At 43.9% G+C, this 17,396-nt stretch overlaps 1 protein-coding gene across 2 annotated transcripts in view; it reads left to right on the top strand.

Moving 5' to 3' along the window:
- The window catches only part of AK8 (adenylate kinase 8), a 70,697-nt gene extending 54,595 nt beyond the window's left edge, over positions 1–16,102 (top strand). Inside the window, exons 12-13 of one of the 2 annotated variants that reach the window (XM_075772284.1) lie at positions 12,938–13,018; positions 15,519–16,102. In XM_075772284.1, the coding sequence (XP_075628399.1) occupies positions 12,938–13,018; positions 15,519–15,765 (328 nt within the window). In that variant the 3' untranslated portion in view covers positions 15,766–16,102. The remainder of the gene's footprint in view (positions 1–12,937; positions 13,019–15,518) is intronic. The other variant, XM_075772285.1, reaches the window with a different exon arrangement.
- The last annotated feature ends 1,294 nt before the right edge of the window (positions 16,103–17,396 follow it).

Raw genomic sequence — 17,396 nt, 5'->3', positions numbered from 1 at the left:
CCCGGGAAAAAAAGAGAATGCTACAAATTTTAACCTTTCAGAGAGTGACTTTTTATCCATTTAGGTGGCCGGATGATTAGTGTTTCACTAGTAATAGATTTGTGAAGAGTAGAGACCCATAGATAAAGTACAATCACCGTTACTTTGCTGTTGGAGAACTTGGATGCACAAAGTCTCCCTGCGTCTGCGACTGGCTTTTGTTGGGTACAACGGAGCTGAGAACATTGCCTTGATCCGATGTGGTAAAGAGGCCAAAATTTAGGTTTACTAGACAGGTACAGACATTCACAAATCACCACAGGCACTTTGGTCAAAAGGAGAAGAGAAGAAAAATGAAAAGTCAAAGACGAAGAAAGTAATCTGGGAGAATAGCTCCTGGAACCAGCTAACGGTCTGCGCTGTTTACTGGTCGTGGCTCGCAGCTGCCAGCAAGAATAGCGGGTCGCATCAGTTGCCACCGAGGGAGGGTGACGTGCTCTGTGGAGCTTTGGACACCTGTGTGCTGTGGAGCAAGCGAGGGAGAAGCCGTTGTGTAACATTTACGAGGAGCATCTTCTATCTCCTTTCCAGCACGTGATGGTACCGAGCCCAATGTCCGCAGTTGTGTGGAAATTACCTAAAAAGGTTGTTCAGGAAACTAGCACACTGCTGGAATTTAAACCCTCCTGGTCCTCATTAGCTTTCTGTAATCACTAACCCATGCAGTCAGTGTTGGATAGAAATATCTTTACTGTATAAATTAGTTTTTCTGTAAGGTGTTCTGTAGTTTGTCACAGTGCCTTGCTGTATAAAATAGACAGACACAGCATCAGGCCAAGATCTGATAGATCAGGAATTATGTATTTAATTCAGAGTTCTGTATAGAGTGCTCATAAAAGCTTGATCATGATAGAGGGGGCAATAAACATTTGGGCACATAAATATTTCTGTAGGAAATGGCTTTGTGAAACATTTAGTTGTTGAGTAATAAGAAGAACAGAGCAAATCAGAAGAGTAGAAATCTCTAGGTACTAATCTGATGGGTTATATATGTTGCAATGATAATAACGTTAAGAGAGATTTTTTTTATGGGACTAGTAGCAACAACTACATCGAGTCCTGCCCTTTTTATTAATGTCTTCATCTTCTTGTGCTTGCCCCACTTGCTAGCTCTGCTACTCCAAAATTCAGCTTTAAACCTAGAAAAGCAGTGGATGAGACTTAGGGGTGCTGAGCTACTCCTCTGCTGGGACACAAGGCTGTAACTCCTCTGAATTTGCGTGAGCGGAGAGTTTTGAGTAGGCAGGGCAAAGCCTTGGAGTCTCGGGCCACGATCAGAAGTTCAGCAGAGGAATGGATCCAAACCTAGCGAAGGCCAGGCAGCATTTGTTGTCAGGGAAAATAGAGCTGCATGAGGATTTCAGGGGAAATGACGCTCTCTCTTTGTCTTTTGTTTTTCTGGAACATCCATTACTTGAGTATTTAGGCATCAGTCCAGCCAACCAGCACAAGGAAATATATTTTAGAAAAGCACATATCAAAAAGTATTTTAAATGGCCAAATTGTAGAACAAAACATTCTGGCAACACAGCTGGTGCTCTTGTCAGTCTGCAGGCTAGAAAATAAGAGGAGAACCTGTAAGAAAAATAAAAACAACCTAGGAATAGCTAATCAGGTTAGAAGTGATGTTTTGGCTGCAAGGATTTTGAGGGCTGTAGAGAAAAATAGAATAAGATTAGAAAATGTTTGTCCATCCTGTATGACAGATGTGGGAGAAGATGTAATCATTTGTTACTTCTCTTTTTTCCTCTGAAAACAGCGGCAGCAATGAGCTGGCAGGCACAGTGAAATGCAGTTAGCAAAAGTAACAGGAGCTGAAAGTTTGACCTTTTGTGATGGAAATTTGATATGAAAAAAGGGTCTTTTGATAATTTCTCTATCCAATCAGATATGGGAGATGTCTTGATCCTGTTTCCTCATTTGCATGCTGACTGATCTCATCTGAAAACCCAATCATTCAGAAATATTGGGACGTCAACAGAAACGTTACAAGCAAGGAGCTGTTTTATCTGAAAGGTCTGCAGGATGTCATCTCTTGTTTTTCACTCCAGTGGCCTGATCTCTTCTTCATGATTCCATGTTTTTATTGGCAGGATAAGTTGAACATATTGAAATGCAAATAGCCCTTTCCACATTGAACCAAAATATAGGAGTTTTTTTTGTACGATTGATTGTATCTGGGGCACTTCAAAAGCAACAAAGAAAATATTTGCTGCAGTGCCTCTGATTTCTTGACATTGCCAAGTCCTGATGCTTCCTGCTAGTAAACACTGGCAGAAAGTGGTTCCTGGGCCTGCGCCTCACCTCTGCTTTTTCCCCACGTAAGGCCCACACCGCTGCAGCTCGCTGTTTCTGGGGCCAGTGCGTGAGGCTTTAGTTTGCCTCCACGGACAGACAGACTTTGTTGTTATCCCAGGTGCTGAGTGTCATAAATGTATTTAATGGATTTTACCAGATAGCAGATGTGTTTAATCCAACGATGGTGTAATTCAAAGCCTACCAAGATCGCGTGTTGGCTTTCAACTGGGTGTACCGCTGTCCAGACGGTTATCTGGCCGGAGTTCGGATCCTAGGCGCTGCCCACTTAGGTGACTTTAGGATCAACTTTATCTCCCAGATGATTTAACCTTTCTATTTTCTAGAACAGGCAATCCAATTTCCATTTTACTCAACCACGCAGTGGGTTAACGGCAAGTTTTCCTGCTGTGTAACTGGTGTCATTACCCCTTATTTCGGAGACTACCTATTAAACGAATATCTTAAACCAAAGTTCTGCATTACTTAACCCAGAAGCTAGGGACAAACTAACAATCTATAGTAGTTCTGAATAAAGGAAACTGTTTAAAATAATTCTCTTTTTTTTTTTTTTTTTTTGGCATACTACCTTTTTAACATCAGGGCGGATTTGGAGAGGGGATTTCATGCTCTGTGGTGGTGGGGGAGCACGGGAGGAGGAGAGGCACGTACTGGGGTGCCAGCGAGCGCACTCCGCAGGGACTGCTTTCCAAAGCCAAATCCTGGAGGGAACGGGTACAAGGAAAGGGCTGAACCTGATTATAAGCTTTACATAATAGGATGTCTTAAAAGTCATTTAGTTGGTGTTCGTACAACATTTGGAAATGTAAAGCTCTAAATTAGACAGGAGGTCAAAATTTACCACAGCGTTCCTCAGGCGGGTGGGGATGCACAGAAGTTGGCAGTCTTCATCACGGAGCTACAGAAATAGCACATTTACCCAGCTTGTTCTTTATTCGATAGATTTCAGGGTTTAAGCACAAGTTAGTTCATGTTTTTGTGGTATTTATCTGATAGTACCTGATTTCTTCAGCAATGCATGTATTTCTGTAGATGGGTTGGGGGTTTCATTGCTAGAAGAATGTGCCTGGTTTTGACTGAGGACGGGAGTAACTTGACTGATAGGCCTCTTCAAATCAAGAGGATCCGTTTCATCAAATCCTGTGGCCTGTCAGCTGCGGGGGGAGTGCTTTGTAAAACAGCAGAAATGGTAAATTCCCCCATTCCTTGCGTAATAAACTGAAGTTGTTGGTATGACTAGCCCGACTCAGCGGCTCTCTGAATTAGACATTGAGCATTCTCCCAGATGGGAAATCAACCTCCTTCATCTCTCACGTATTTTAGAATATCGAACCATGTAAGTTAAAGCACGATGTATTCTTCTCGATAACCACAGCAATCCAGCTCCTCCCTGCTGGCTTTTTAAAAATATACTTCCCTGTCCACCTTCTTCTATTGCTCCTCAGTATCAGAAAAAAGAAATGCAGTTTAGTGTACCAATATTTTCTCCGCGGTGAAGTCAGCATAGAATATTAGTGTCCAAAAAGTTGTAAAACAAAAGACTATCGTATGTTGCACCTTTTTAATCATGTAATTGCTGAGTGACATTTAACTCTGGGGCTTTAAGTTACTCCTTTGTCAGCCAGCCTTCTCTTCCTGCCCCTCTCGTTCCTCCCTCCTCCCGAAGCAACCTGCTTTTGCAGAGTAGTGCTTTAACTACACTGAAGTTTGGCTGGGCTTCTACATATTACAGCAGCAACACAAAAGCAAACAATTGAAGTATTTGAGAACAATGAAATATGTATGGCTATCTGTGACAGCCCTATAAAGCAGAGCAATTAGCCGCGTAATCCGAGAAAGCCAAAGCGACCGGCAGCCCACGGTTCCCTATTAGTTAAATGCTTTTTGTACGTCCTCATCCCATCAAATCAACTAACACTTCCTTTAATTGGTTCATGAATTATACAGCTTGGCTGCATTATAATTTAATCACCAGTAAACATTCCTGGGGCCCGCTGTAAAGCGTATAGCGCTCATTAATTCCTTAATTTCAGCAGATGGAAGGGGAGATCGGATGAACGGTGGCAGTACAGAGCGCCTTGGGCAATGGAAGAAGGAAAAAAAGGTGGGGGGCCGTTTAGGTTTTTTAAGGGCTGTCAGAAACTCAATCTGTGAGCTGTCAGCAGCTTGGACCCGTTTCCCCCCGCCTTCACCCCACCTACTGCTGCAAGTGACTGACGGATTCATCTGGAGCCTTGTCAACCCGTCTTTAAACATCAAGCCAGCGGGTAAACCAAGCCCAATGTAAATTAATTCTTGTCTTACGGGCCCCCCTTTCTCTGTCCCCATGAATATTTCATGGCGGGCAGCATAAATATTAATTCTAATAGCTCTGCACAGTGGTTATTATTTCTGTTTTATGACAAATATTCATAAAATATTCAGGACCCTTTTTTAGAACATTTACACACTTGATTGTGAAATTTTCCAGCTTCCTGGGGACACAGTAAACATATTGGGGTTCTCTTGATGGACTTTTTTCTCTCTTAATTAATACTATGCCACATTAATATTTAATCAGATTTAGTTTGCTTTTCCCCAGAAGTGAACCCTATTACATTTGAGGATTTATTTGACAGTATTTAAACAGGGAATTTTTATTCCCTATTATGAAATTGGTTTCCTTTGACACATATATAAAATGACACATTATAATCCATTCTTTTATTCCCTCCTCTTGCCCCTAAATCACACACTTTTTTTGTGTCAGTTCTTTATTTTATTTTATTTTATATACTAGATATCCTACCAACAACAAAAGTTAGTGTTTAAATGATGGGGGTGGGGGAGTTTAATGTAGCATTTTATAGGAACACAATATTAAACATCATTTACTATAAGTTTGATTCCATTTATTTAATAAGGAAGAAAAGTATAGATTTCCTCATTAGGAGCAGGAGGTACTAGAGAAAAGCTGCAGACAGGTAGCAAAGGCATCAGTTCTGATATGAGTTTGCTAGTGCTTAACCCTGGAGTTCTTGCTCCGCTCAAGATTTGCTTTGCAGAATCTAATTATTGCAGGGGAGGGTTGCAAGCATCTAAGGAAACATGACTGCATTTGGGGAAGCGGGTTCAGGTTCCTGACCTCGGGCCTCTGGGGCTGCAGAGGCTTTCGATTATCTGGAACTGAGTTTGATTAACCTCGCGGATAGTGGAAATCATGCCAGCCACATTACTCTAAAGCAGTGCTGGCTGCCATCTTATTCGGTGATTCATAAAGCACTGCTGGAATGAACTCCAGGGGGAATGCAAAGATGCTAGAATAACAGCTGAGAGTAGGAAGGAGGCAAAGAATAAAAATGAGGGGAGAAATGTAAAGCAGTTTTGAATGGAGGTACTAATGCAGCCGAGCCACTTACTGCACATGGAAAGAGTTAATATTGCCTTCTCAAAAGAAGCTTTAAAAATGCATTGAAGCCCCTAGTATGAAAACATTTGCTCTGTATATGCGTGCCTTTCGCTGTGCTTATGTAACGTTTACACAGCCGGTAGTTCTTCAGACCACCGTCGCGCGGAATGGCTCTCGCTGCCAAAAGGCCTGGGGTTCTTCGCTGGTGTAAATCTGCGTGACGCCAGTGGAGCCACTTTGCTTTATCCCAGCTCGAGATCCAGCCTGTTGTTCCGTAAAACAGACAGACAGTGCTACCCGGCAGGGCTGTGCCTCTTTCCCCTGCGTAAGCTGGTGTGGTACCCGCTGAGATGCTGCTGGGGCGGGATGCAGGAGGGACCCTGCCACCTCCGCTGCCTGGGCTGTTGGAGGCTGAGCACATCTACCAGAGTCATTGCTCTGCGCTGCTGGTGAAGGGAAGGAACATCTGCAGCTACGAGGAATGTTGTTCATCTCGCTCCCCTGGCCAGAAGCCATGTCCTGGGAATAGTGCCCTGCTTAGCTGCCTTTTGTAGTTATTCGACAGAAATGCATCCATTTGAAAAGAAAGATACAGTATCTGGAAGTAGCTTGTCATCACATGAATCGTTATAGGAGCTCAATGAGCGAAACGCTTGTGCCGATTAACCTGTGGTTTAGTGTTTATGCAATGATTTTCCCTTATGGTCAAAACCTAGAGGGTGAAATTACTTCCCAAAATAGAATCAAGCATCTTTCATCAGAAGATATCCCAAAATTTGAAAGACGTCAGTGAATAAAACCTCCCAACAGTTCCTTCCATAAATAAGAGATAAGGATCATTTCATCCATTGCAGAGACATGCAGAAGCAGTATTTAGGGCAGGAAGTAAGCTAAGATCCATGTCCAGTTGGTAGTGCAGCCTCAGAAGATCATTTGCAGTCTGGTTACCCATGGGCAAAATATCTGTTTTGTAGCTGCATTGAGAGAAACGTGAACGAGACTGGGGGAAAGGCAGATGGGATCTATGCAACCAGTTTAATTTTTAAGAGGGGATTTTGGGGTACAGAATGTAATTATGGAAATATCATGTGTTCAGGATCTTGTGGCTGGGCCCCTAGTTCTTGAGAAGAGGCTTAGCCAAGCTTTCAGGTCAAAGTGTCTGTATACTACAGGAAAGGGAGCATTCTTTAGGGGAACTGAGGGATCCAAGTCAGGTATCTCTGGCTAGAAAGTCGATAAAGACAAGATGACCTGGGGTGTAGCTGGGATTAGTCACTTGGATTCAAATCTGAACTTCCTTGTACCTGCCAGCTTGAACTACTAACTTGATTTGCCATGTTACTGTGGCAATTCAATGGTGCTACCCAAGAGAAAGACCTTTTTGCAATGCAGATTTTTCTTGTATCCTGGCCAAGCCTGCCATCCCACCCGTCTGGCTTGTGGTCCCTGTGTGACCCAGAAGTTTGTATAGTTTTATGCATTTTTTTTTGGAAACTTTTAAAACCAAAAACCATGGTCAACTTTAGCAATGGCTCTTACAGATTAGCCAATTCAGGACAGTTGCTAGAGATGGCACTTGTATCTCTGCCAGTTCAGTCCATAATGCCCCCCAAGGCTTTTCCATCCTTTTGCGAGAACTGTGTTATTCCTCTCCACCTGCTTTGGCTCTGTTTTATGAACCGAAGGGAGGAGCTCGCATTTGCGCCAGTGATCTCATAAGGCTTTTACCTGTGGTAGCCTTCTAGAGAGCTACTGCATCCATACACTTCAACAGCCTCATCTCCTTTTCAGCTTTATATCTCAATTACAAAACTTGTAGCCATTGCATTGCCAGAACTAAGGCCTCCAGGAGAGTTATTTTCCATGGGGAATTGTGCCATAGCATCAGATAACACTGTATTGATAGCTCCATATCGAGTACGATGTACTGTGCCTTATGAAAGGCTCAATTTTCTAGCCTTGAATTTGACATTTGCTATTTGTCTGCCTGGAAAAGAGGGAAACTTTGCATCCCTTTCTCTCCTCCCTCTCTCTTTCTTTCACTCTCTCTCTCTTGCTTTCTCGTTCCCATTCTCTTTTGCTCTGATTTAGCTGGGGTTCTGTCGAAGTTCTGCCAGCAAAGTTTGCTGTAACTTTGAGATCACACAGGCATCTGATCTTCACATTCTTTTTTTTTTTTTTAAAGCAGACTGATGTGCTAGGTTGTAAACTGCCAGGAGCACTTGCTAATTTAGTAGTTAATGACAGTCACAGAGAGTGTTTTTCTTGCCCCTGGAGAGGTTTTAGACACAGCTGGGGTAGATTTGCCACTATCAATTATGCACAATTTTAAACAAGAATTGGCCAGCAGGGGCCTCTTTTTTTTTGCAGAGTGCAGAGCGTGAAGAATGGGAATATGGCAGCTGGTACCTGCCTACGAGGGAGAAGATATATAGGAGTCAAGAAAATAAGGGAAAGATTAATAGCTTACTATTTTTAAAGTTGCAGTTTCAACTCAAAAGTTTAAATGCTACATTAAAAGTGGCCCAGTGTTGCTTGGTGTTGGTTTCTTTTTTTTTAATTCAAGCAGCCTCGCTTTATTGCAAGGCTTCATCTGGCCCTGGTGTAGCCACAAGCAAGTCAGCAGTCTCTGTTTTTAAAAGCCAGCTAGGGAGTTAGGATTCTGTCTCAGATATCATGTTGCATCACTTTTCATCCTAAAGGAAAACAAGGTATGAATTCAATTAGATTTAATGGTACAGGTCAAATTTCACAGACAATAATTTTACAAAAAGGGCTTGGCTTTGGGCTCCCCTCCAGCGGTGTCAATCCAGAGCGACTCCAGGTAACGGGAGATGCCAAGGATGAGAAACCAATCTAAGTAAATAGCCCAGGTCTAGAACAGTCAACATCTGGATCCACCTAGGTCAGCCTCATAAAGCAGCGATGTTTAAATTACAGGACCAAAACCGGCAGAAGGCCGTGGCTTACAGGCAGAGCTTTAGTTCTCTTGAGATGTGACGGCGGCTGGCAAGGCAGCGGAGCCATCCGGGAAGGTGACTGTCAGGATGCAGGAGGAGCGTGCTTTAATCCCAAGCTCAGTGACACCGGAATTCAGGCACGCAGCATTTACTTTTCTTAGGGCAATACTGATAATTTTTCCATTCTAGGTACTTTGAGTCAGTGACATTATATCCACAAACCAGGAAAACCGCCACCAAAAAAATTCTCCTGAAGGCAACTCTGAGCACTGTCAATTGTTAATAACGTGGATTAACTAGGTTGCTTGCCATCTGGAACAAATGCAGTTCAGGATTACATGAATTCTGTTGTGTAGATCAAAAAACCTTTCTTCATTTATTGTATGGTTGTGAAGCATTTTTCCAAAAATGCTATCTCGCAATCAGGCATGAAATAAAACTTATACCACCCATACTTTTACCTTTTCCTGTCTCCATTTGTGAAGGGAAGCCATCAGGATGCTCTGGTGACCTCTAAGATCTTAAACTACGCTGTCTGAATAGCCTGAAGCGATTGGAATGCCCCTTTGGAACGCCAGATGGCCGGTAGGAAAATAACGTTATAGTCCAGCTGTTAGAGGCCTTATATGTTTCATCGTCATCCAAAGGCAACTAGTTCTCATTTGACTAGGTACACCGTGAAGGTGTCATCAACATTATTAATTTGTGGGAATTTAATCTCTCTAATGTATCTGAAAGCTGTAATAGATTAGATAAGTGATGTCAAGTGCAGGAAGGAAGAGGCAGGATTCTGACACAAGATTTTTTTTTTTTCCTTTTAACATTTGTGTTCACAGTTTTATTATCTGTGAAAGCTAGCTGTCAGGACTGGACCTTCTCTCACATCCCTCTCCTGGGAGAGAGAACAAAGGAGAGAGGACAGAGCTTTGCTCAGGAATCACCTGGCTTCAGTCCCGCATCCAGCAGCGCCGTACCGCTCAGTGGTAGTTGGGGGACATTTGTCCTCAGAGACCTGGGCTGAGAGGCTCTGCCGAGTTATACCCCCCAGAGCACCGGTTTGTAGCTGGATGCCGATGACTTGTGGTTGCCGCTAGGCCGGCGCTGAGCCCGTGACGCAGGAGCGAGGATTCTTGGTGCATCTCTGCCCGGCCCTCGGCGGTGCGCGCCTCACGTCGCTGCTGATGGTGTTCACCTGTTGCAGAGCTGAACTAACAGCTTGCCAAGTCGGCAACAGAAGCTGCGCTAGATGCTAATCCAGCAGTATAATGTAGTATACTTTGATATGAGGCTGTGTTTCCTCGCCTCCCTGTCTACCAATTCTGATGACATCTGTTTCATATTTCCCCTTGATAGAAGCTGTGACACATTACAACGTACAAAGCCTGGCTGATTCCTAAAGCGAGCTTTACAGAGGATGCATTTATGTGAAAAAAATTACCCTCGGTATGTGAAAGGGGCCAAGCTCTGCTTGGAAATGAATCCGGCACTTGTAGGGAGTTGTTCCAGTTCCTGCTCTAAATGCTGGATCAAGGTCGTGGATGCAGCCCTCTATCTTAGGAGGATTTCCAAGAGAAATCCAACAAACATGTTACTTGGACAGCTGGAGGTCAAGTTTGTTAAGCGATCAGAGTCGTAGCAGCCTGAGAGAAGGACACAGGCAACACGTTGCTCCGAAATACCTCGAGGAGCTGAAGGACCCAAGGCTAACACTTCACAGAGAGCACATACATGTAAATACTCATGTGAGTAAGCCTCCTGGGGCTGCATAATAGACTGCGTGTGGTATGTGTCTCCTTCAAAATGATAATAAAGCTTTCTAATTGGAAGTATTTTAAGTCTAGACGGTAGTTCTGTCAGTGTTTTTCCCCTTCATCTTTTTGCCCTGCTTCAGAACAATTTTAAGCTGACAGCCCTGGGGAGTGATGTTTTATCTATAGGAGATGCGTGGTGTGGCAGGGTAAGGCATCCCACCTTCCGTCGGAAGGACCATTGGATTCGGAGTCTGTGCTGTTGTATAGTATATTCCGTGTGTGCCCTTATACAGTGCGTGTGGGGAAAAAAAATCCATATTAGCAGGGATGTCTACACTCTCCCACACCTTCCCCCTACACTCTTCTTTAATGGTGACACCAGACTGGATAATAAGAAGCATCTCGTATAAAAAAGAAGGGAATCTCAGACAAGGCTTTCAGAGTTCATTTTGTTGGCAGCTTTTTAAGTGGAGTTTTTTAGGCTCTTCTGATTCAAATACCTTAATACTTTTTGAGTTAGTAACTATGAATTACGACAAGCTTTCTTGATATGCCAGGTTATAATCCTTTAGTGGGTTTGTTTATTTCAGAATATAATAGGAAGCCGTATCAATTATCATGACTGTATAAATGTTGTTCCTCTCTACTAGAATATTCATCCCGAGACATATCATCAGATGTTACCTGTTCTGACAATCACGTTTTTGTGCCATTGTTGGGCAAGAGAAACAAAGAAAAACAAAATGTTAAGAGTGTAAGGGATAAAAGAGTGTTGAAACTGCTGTTCTTTTCCTGTCTTTGGAATCTCCGAGATCTTGAATGTTTTATTCCTGGCTGTTATTTTGTTACCACAGTGTGAATAGAAGTCATTATCTGTAAACATTTGAAAAGAGAGATGATTTTCATAACTTTAAATCCTACAAAGGATTCTAGTAATCTGCTACGTGCATGCCAAGGTAAAGCTCAGGCTTTCATCTGGGCTGATCCCACCCAGTCAGTGTAAAATGTTCCTTTGGTGAATGTCTAAAGCATACGGTATCTTTTGTGAGAGGCAGACGAAAATGAAAATAGGAAGCCTGGCCTTGAAGGCAGCAGCAGGAGAAGGTGTGTTACAAAGAAAGATATCTTTACAGCCTTCAGGCCGTGCTCGGTTGGTAAAAGTTTATTTTCCTAAGTTTTCAAAGGAAGCTTTATTTTTTATTTTGTTCTGAGTTAATCATCGAGTGTGATCTTGGTCCGGACCTGCTTTAGCTTCCAGTAGCTGGGGGACTCACGTCTGCTCACTCTCAGCAGTTTGTTGAGAATTTTCTGCTGAAGAGCTGCTGAACGAGAATATAAAATTAACAGGACGATTATAATGAACCAAAATGCCAAGGAGGAGTCAACGTCAGATGGACACAACAGTTTATACCCAACAGTGTAAAGTGACCGGGGTCAATAGCGGTGTTTATTGTTTTCTGGTTCTGCATCCTTGAGTCAGATCAGGGCTTTTGCATAACCTGTATGAAATGAGTTGGCAAGTCTGCTCCGTCCTCTGGTGGAAAAAAAAAAAGGCTGTTCATAGCATGGAACCCGCACCACTGACACCGAGGGTCTGACTTTTTAAGATGGTGAGCAACTATGTCTTGTACAGACTTAATGGGACTTGCAGATTTTGATCTTAAAATTAAGCATTAATGTATCGTCTTTAGCAGTCTCAGCAGCCAGGCTGACTGTCGAGTGGGTTATGCCGTACTGAGCTGCCTCCCATGCCCCGGTCTCTGCAGATCGATGCTAACGGGAGGGACAGGGAATTATCAGCATCGTAATGCGGCACGAATTAAGTCTTACTACTCCTTCTGCTTTAAAGGATGCACGAGAACTCGCACTGTGGGGCTGTGTGGGGCGGCAAGGGGAGAAGAAGTGGAAGTGGTCTAAAACAGCGAGAGTGGTCTAAACCCCTTTCGTGGGCACTGAGGTGTGCACTGCTGCTGTTAGGGAAGAGTAATTATTCTGCCTGACATTGGCAGACAAGCTCTTTTTCTGCCCTGGACAGGAGCAGCGGCGATTTTTATTTACCTTTTGCAGAATGTCACTGTGATTGTATTCGCTAGCTGGGTTGAGAAGCTGGATCCAGAGGAAGTTCAGAGGTACCGGCTGGGTTGTGAGCGAGCCGTGACAGACTGAGATCGGCTCCAACTGTATTTCAGTCACTGGTGTCCACGCCGTGTTGTGCGTTAAGCCCTGTCAGTGCACACAGCACCACACGTAGTGCGTGTCAAAGAGCTGCTGCCTTGATGAGCTCAGAGACTACACACTGTGTGAGGAGAAGAACCGGAGAAGAGATCCCGTGCATATGCTCACCTTGTCTGATGGTGCAGGTTCGAGTGGTCCCTTCCACATTTGTGTGTGTCCTTTGTTTGGGTAAGGACTAACTCATACTCTGAAGGTCACAAGTGATGTTCTCAGGATGTTAATGCACTTAATTGTTATGTTCTCCATAGGGTATTTTTCTTTAATCTCCCCCATGAATCCATCATGGAACGGCTGTCTCAACGGAGGATTGATCCCATCACCGGGGAAAGGTTAGCACTCATGTCTGATCTTTAACACTTTTCAAGACTGCCAGTGAGATGAAAGCACGAGATAGACTTCATAGAAGTCTAAGGAAACTCAGGAATATTGTACTCTTGCTTAGGGATTCCTTAAAAGAAAAGTTTAAACTTTCATAGCTACTCGAGTACCAACCCACCTCCCGGTTGCAGCAGGCTTCTGTTCTCAGAATAGGGCGTTTAAAATCTTGGAGCCTGAAATCCGCAGTAGCAAGTAGCTCAGGTCTGACATTTTAATGGTAACTAAATTGGTTGGTAAAATAATGCTGAGGGAAGATGTCTGAAACTGAGCCCAAATGCAGATGGTTTGCAGACATTCCCATGGGAATTTTGAAGGCTTCCCAGCTGGGGAAAATGGAAAACTTGCTGCATTTTACTTCCCCCAGCTCCTGTGATGGTTCTGTCTGCTGCAAGATATTAATGTATTTCCTGCTCAGTAGAGCAAACTCGTTTGAGTCACTGAGTCACTATAAAATTGGGTTCTCAAATGTGGCAGTTCGTCTCACTGGCAGTCACATCACCTTGTCTCACCAGTGACCTTCAGGTTTACTGCCTTCTCCACTCTTGTGTTTTGGGGAACAAGTAACAATGAAATACCTTCCTAAAAACCTGCTGGAAATGGTGTGGATTTGCAACTTCACTTGTGCTCTGTTTTTATGATTCCCCACACTTAAATTTTAAACCACTATTTTACTTTTCTAATGGTTAAATGCATCCTATTAAATCAAAGACAAATACTGAACCCTCAAAGATTAAGGCCATAAATACTGGATTTGCCCCAAAGTGATACGTGATTATTCAGACTTCTCACTCAGGGTGCAACATTAACTTGTGACAGCAGCAGTGATTTGCTGTAACTGCTCTCTTCGGTTTAGTAATAAGTGATGCAGTTGTTCAGAAGAATTGAACAGTAGGAAGCAAATCATTCACACATCTTTGCATTTCTTAGCATTAGGATTAGCCTGTTCAGTATCTGCTCCAGTTAACACACTTCCTTCTTCCAAACTCTGGGTTTTATTCCTTCCAAATTCATTGCGAATTGAACTGGTTTAGATGCTGTATCTAATCCTCAGCATTATGATGAACCTGCACCGCTGGCTACGGTGCGGTGAGGAGGGTGGCTTTCAGCTGTGCTCTGAGTAATCCTAATGTGGAAGGAACTCGGTGTGCCCATCGTTGTACCAGCTGGAGCTGTAATGCAGTTCTGTGCAGACACACAGAGACTCTGCTGCTCTCCTCGGTTTTGCATCTATCCCAACAGTTTCCGAAAAATTTGGCTGTACGGGAAAAGGGATAAACTGGTTTTGTGTTAGGGCACAGGAGATATTTACTCAGAAGTAGAATTACTGTGGCAGGAAATTTAAATACAAGTTTGCAAAACAGCTTTTAGCGATTGCTGGGAGTCTTCGGCGATGCAGAAACACTGTCAGAATTCTTTTTGGTGTCAGCTGTCTGGGCAGGCTGAGCTGGACTGCGGCACCGCGACAGAACTCTGGTGATGAAAATCCTCTGTCTGGCTGAAGCCTGCTGACTGGTTGAGTGAATCTACAACTGTGAATTCAGGGAAGCCAAATTCTGGCATTTTGGAAATCAGAAATAACCAAAACCTACCTCAGAGTGAATTAACCTCTTTTTATCTTCAGCTACTATAAAAAAGATGTTAGTAATTACGTTCTACCTGGTATCTGCCCAGAAATACAGACCGAGAAAGAGTACTTGTGTCGTCTTAACTTCTTCCAGTGATCTTTAGTACTAACAGTATTAATCCTACTAGTAGTAGCTTATCGAGAGGAAGCATACCTGTCTTTAGAGCTCGAGCTTGTGGTGATTTGGAGGTTGTGTCCAGCGAGGGCTGTGCTTCCGCTGCCCTTCTTCTGCTTGCTGGAAGCACTCAGCCACGTGCTTGCTAATAGAAAACACCTTCAAAATTTAATACTGGTGATCCCAGCCCTGTTGCTGCACTTTTGCATCTTGGCAGGAAAGTCCCCAGTGTCTGAAAGCCTGAAACACATTTTAAGTTACAGGTCCTTCAGCAATGCCTGGGCCCAGGGCTATGTTTGGGCTCACTGATTCAATGCAGAGAAAGCGCTCAAAGATGCTAAGGTTTAAGGTTTTTTTTAAGACAGGAATCAAAGATCACAAGTAAAATGTGTGTTAGGTTGGATCTGAACGTGGAGCATTGGGCACGTAATAGAGATTTCTCCACACCTTGTGTGAAGTCTATAAACACCAGCAGCACTCTCCCTGTGTCACCCCAAGAGAAACTCTTGGCTTTGAGTATCCAGGATTCTTGAGAGCAGCGATGACAGGTTACTTGCCCTGAAATTTCCACTCATTGTTTTGAAACCCCAACCTAGAGCAGAAAGAGGCACTTCCAAGGAACTGGGATAGGCAAAAACATGGACTATCTTAGGAAATGGCCCCTGTGTCCTCAACTTGAGCTAAAGTGGTGGTGTTTGTATCTCATCTCCAGATACCACACTACATTCAGACCAGCACCCACACCGGAGATCCAAGGCCGTCTCAGGCAGAACCCTAAAGACGAGGAAGAAAATATTGAGAAGCGTGTGGAAATCTATTACAGGAATGTCAAGGAACTGGAAGATTTTTATGAAGATGCCTTTTACATCAATGCTGACCAAGACCCTCATGTTGTCTTTGAGTTTATAGAAAGCTGTATCATTAAGCCCCTTCCATGCAAAAAGTTAAAAAGCTTATAATTAATGAGGATTTCTGTAACAGTTGATTTTAAACCATTCCCCGTAACGTTTGCAGTCCAGTCACTGAAGCGGCAGGTTATCCTCAGGCAGCCACGCTGTGTTAAATCTGAAGCTCACCAAGGCTGAGTGAAGCTCAGAGAGTAAGAAATTGTGCTTTATGCAAAATTTTTTTGGTTTTTGTTTTGTGTTCCAAGGCGTGAAGCAATGTGGCTAGGGAAGTTCCGCTGTTTAATTCAAAAGATCTTTTTCTGATTCTGTGATTCTGTCAATAGTGGTTTTGTTTTAACTGTGTAATAGCCATGAAGCCAATTCAGACTATTAAAGCTATTAGACATGCCTGTGTCTTAATACACGCAGTGCTCTCCACCAAAACTATGCAGGCACTACCTGTCTACCTTGCTGTCAGCCTGCTGCAAGCAAACACAAAAACAAATAGAAGAAGAAAGCTTGCAGCTCTGCAGCACACTTTCCCCACAGACAACTGCCATGTTTTGAGGCCAGGGTGCTGAGTTTTTTACTCCCTTGTTAGCTCAGATTGCTTAGAAAGTTCTGACAGAACAGCCACTTTGCAATGCACCGGCCGTCCCCGACACCCTGTTCGGAGCCCAACCCCGCGGCCAGGTGGGAAGACAGAACAACTGGAAAAAATACCCAGAGCCATAGAAAACTGGTTGCAGGTTCATCACTTTCAGAACCCGATTAAGGACATAACGAGCTGCAGGAGCAGATACAGTACTAAATTCTGTTTTCCTGCTGAGGTGAGGCTCCCAGCCTGTCCCAGAGGCTTTTCTGCAGCAGCTGTTCCTCCACCTTATTTCCTGCTGACGGTGGGTTCCACCTTTGGCTGCCCTGGCTGAGCTGTGCCTGGGCAGGTTGGTGCCCAGGTTTTTCTTGGATCTGGCTGCTGTAAATGCTCAGGTAAGTCTTTCTTAACTGGAAAATCCTTGATGGAAACCACAGTGCTCTGTTTGCTAGCTCAGGCTCTGGCAATGCACATCCTTAACGCCTCTAAGGCAGGGGCATGATTTGCTGTTGTGATTCAGAGGAGTGCAGAGTTTGCCTCTATTATGTCTCCCTCTCTTTCTCCCTTGTGTTTGAGTGTGAATTCCCCTTGAGCAGGGGATGGGGAGGAGCTCCAACTTCCTTCTGGAACCTGCTGTGCCGATGAGGAGGCACGTGCCATCTCCTTCCGGAGGGGACAGGCCTCCAGGAGCCTTTTGGGTTTAGATGATTTCTCTGGTCCTATTGCTGTAAATGCATTTGGGTCCTTGGTGCTGTCTTTGATCATGCGTGTCCAGGTCTATATGGAGTGCTGCAGAGATGTACATGCCAAATTTCCTCCTAGTGCCTGTGCAGTAAATCCAGGTGGGAAGACCCTGGTTATCCAGATGGCTATGGGGATATTGTGTTATTTTGGAGAGGTCAGAATTTTCAGTACCTTTGGGGGGTTTGGATGGGAATTGGACTTTCCAGCCTTGCGGGCAGCTTTTAGAATCTCAGAATGAACGTATTTGAAATCAAAGGAAGCCAAATCCTCTGGCACCAGCAATGCAGGCTGAGTCTTCTGTGTCTCTTGCGCTGAGAAATTCCAGGTTGTGGCTGAGGCAGTGGCTGCTCCCACGGCACGGGGC

Source organism: Balearica regulorum, chromosome 20, assembly GCF_011004875.1.
Source record: "Balearica regulorum gibbericeps isolate bBalReg1 chromosome 20, bBalReg1.pri, whole genome shotgun sequence".
NCBI lineage: Eukaryota > Metazoa > Chordata > Aves > Gruiformes > Gruidae > Balearica > Balearica regulorum.
Note: the sequence above shows the minus strand (reverse complement) of the source record. Positions and strands in the feature narration are given on the sequence as shown.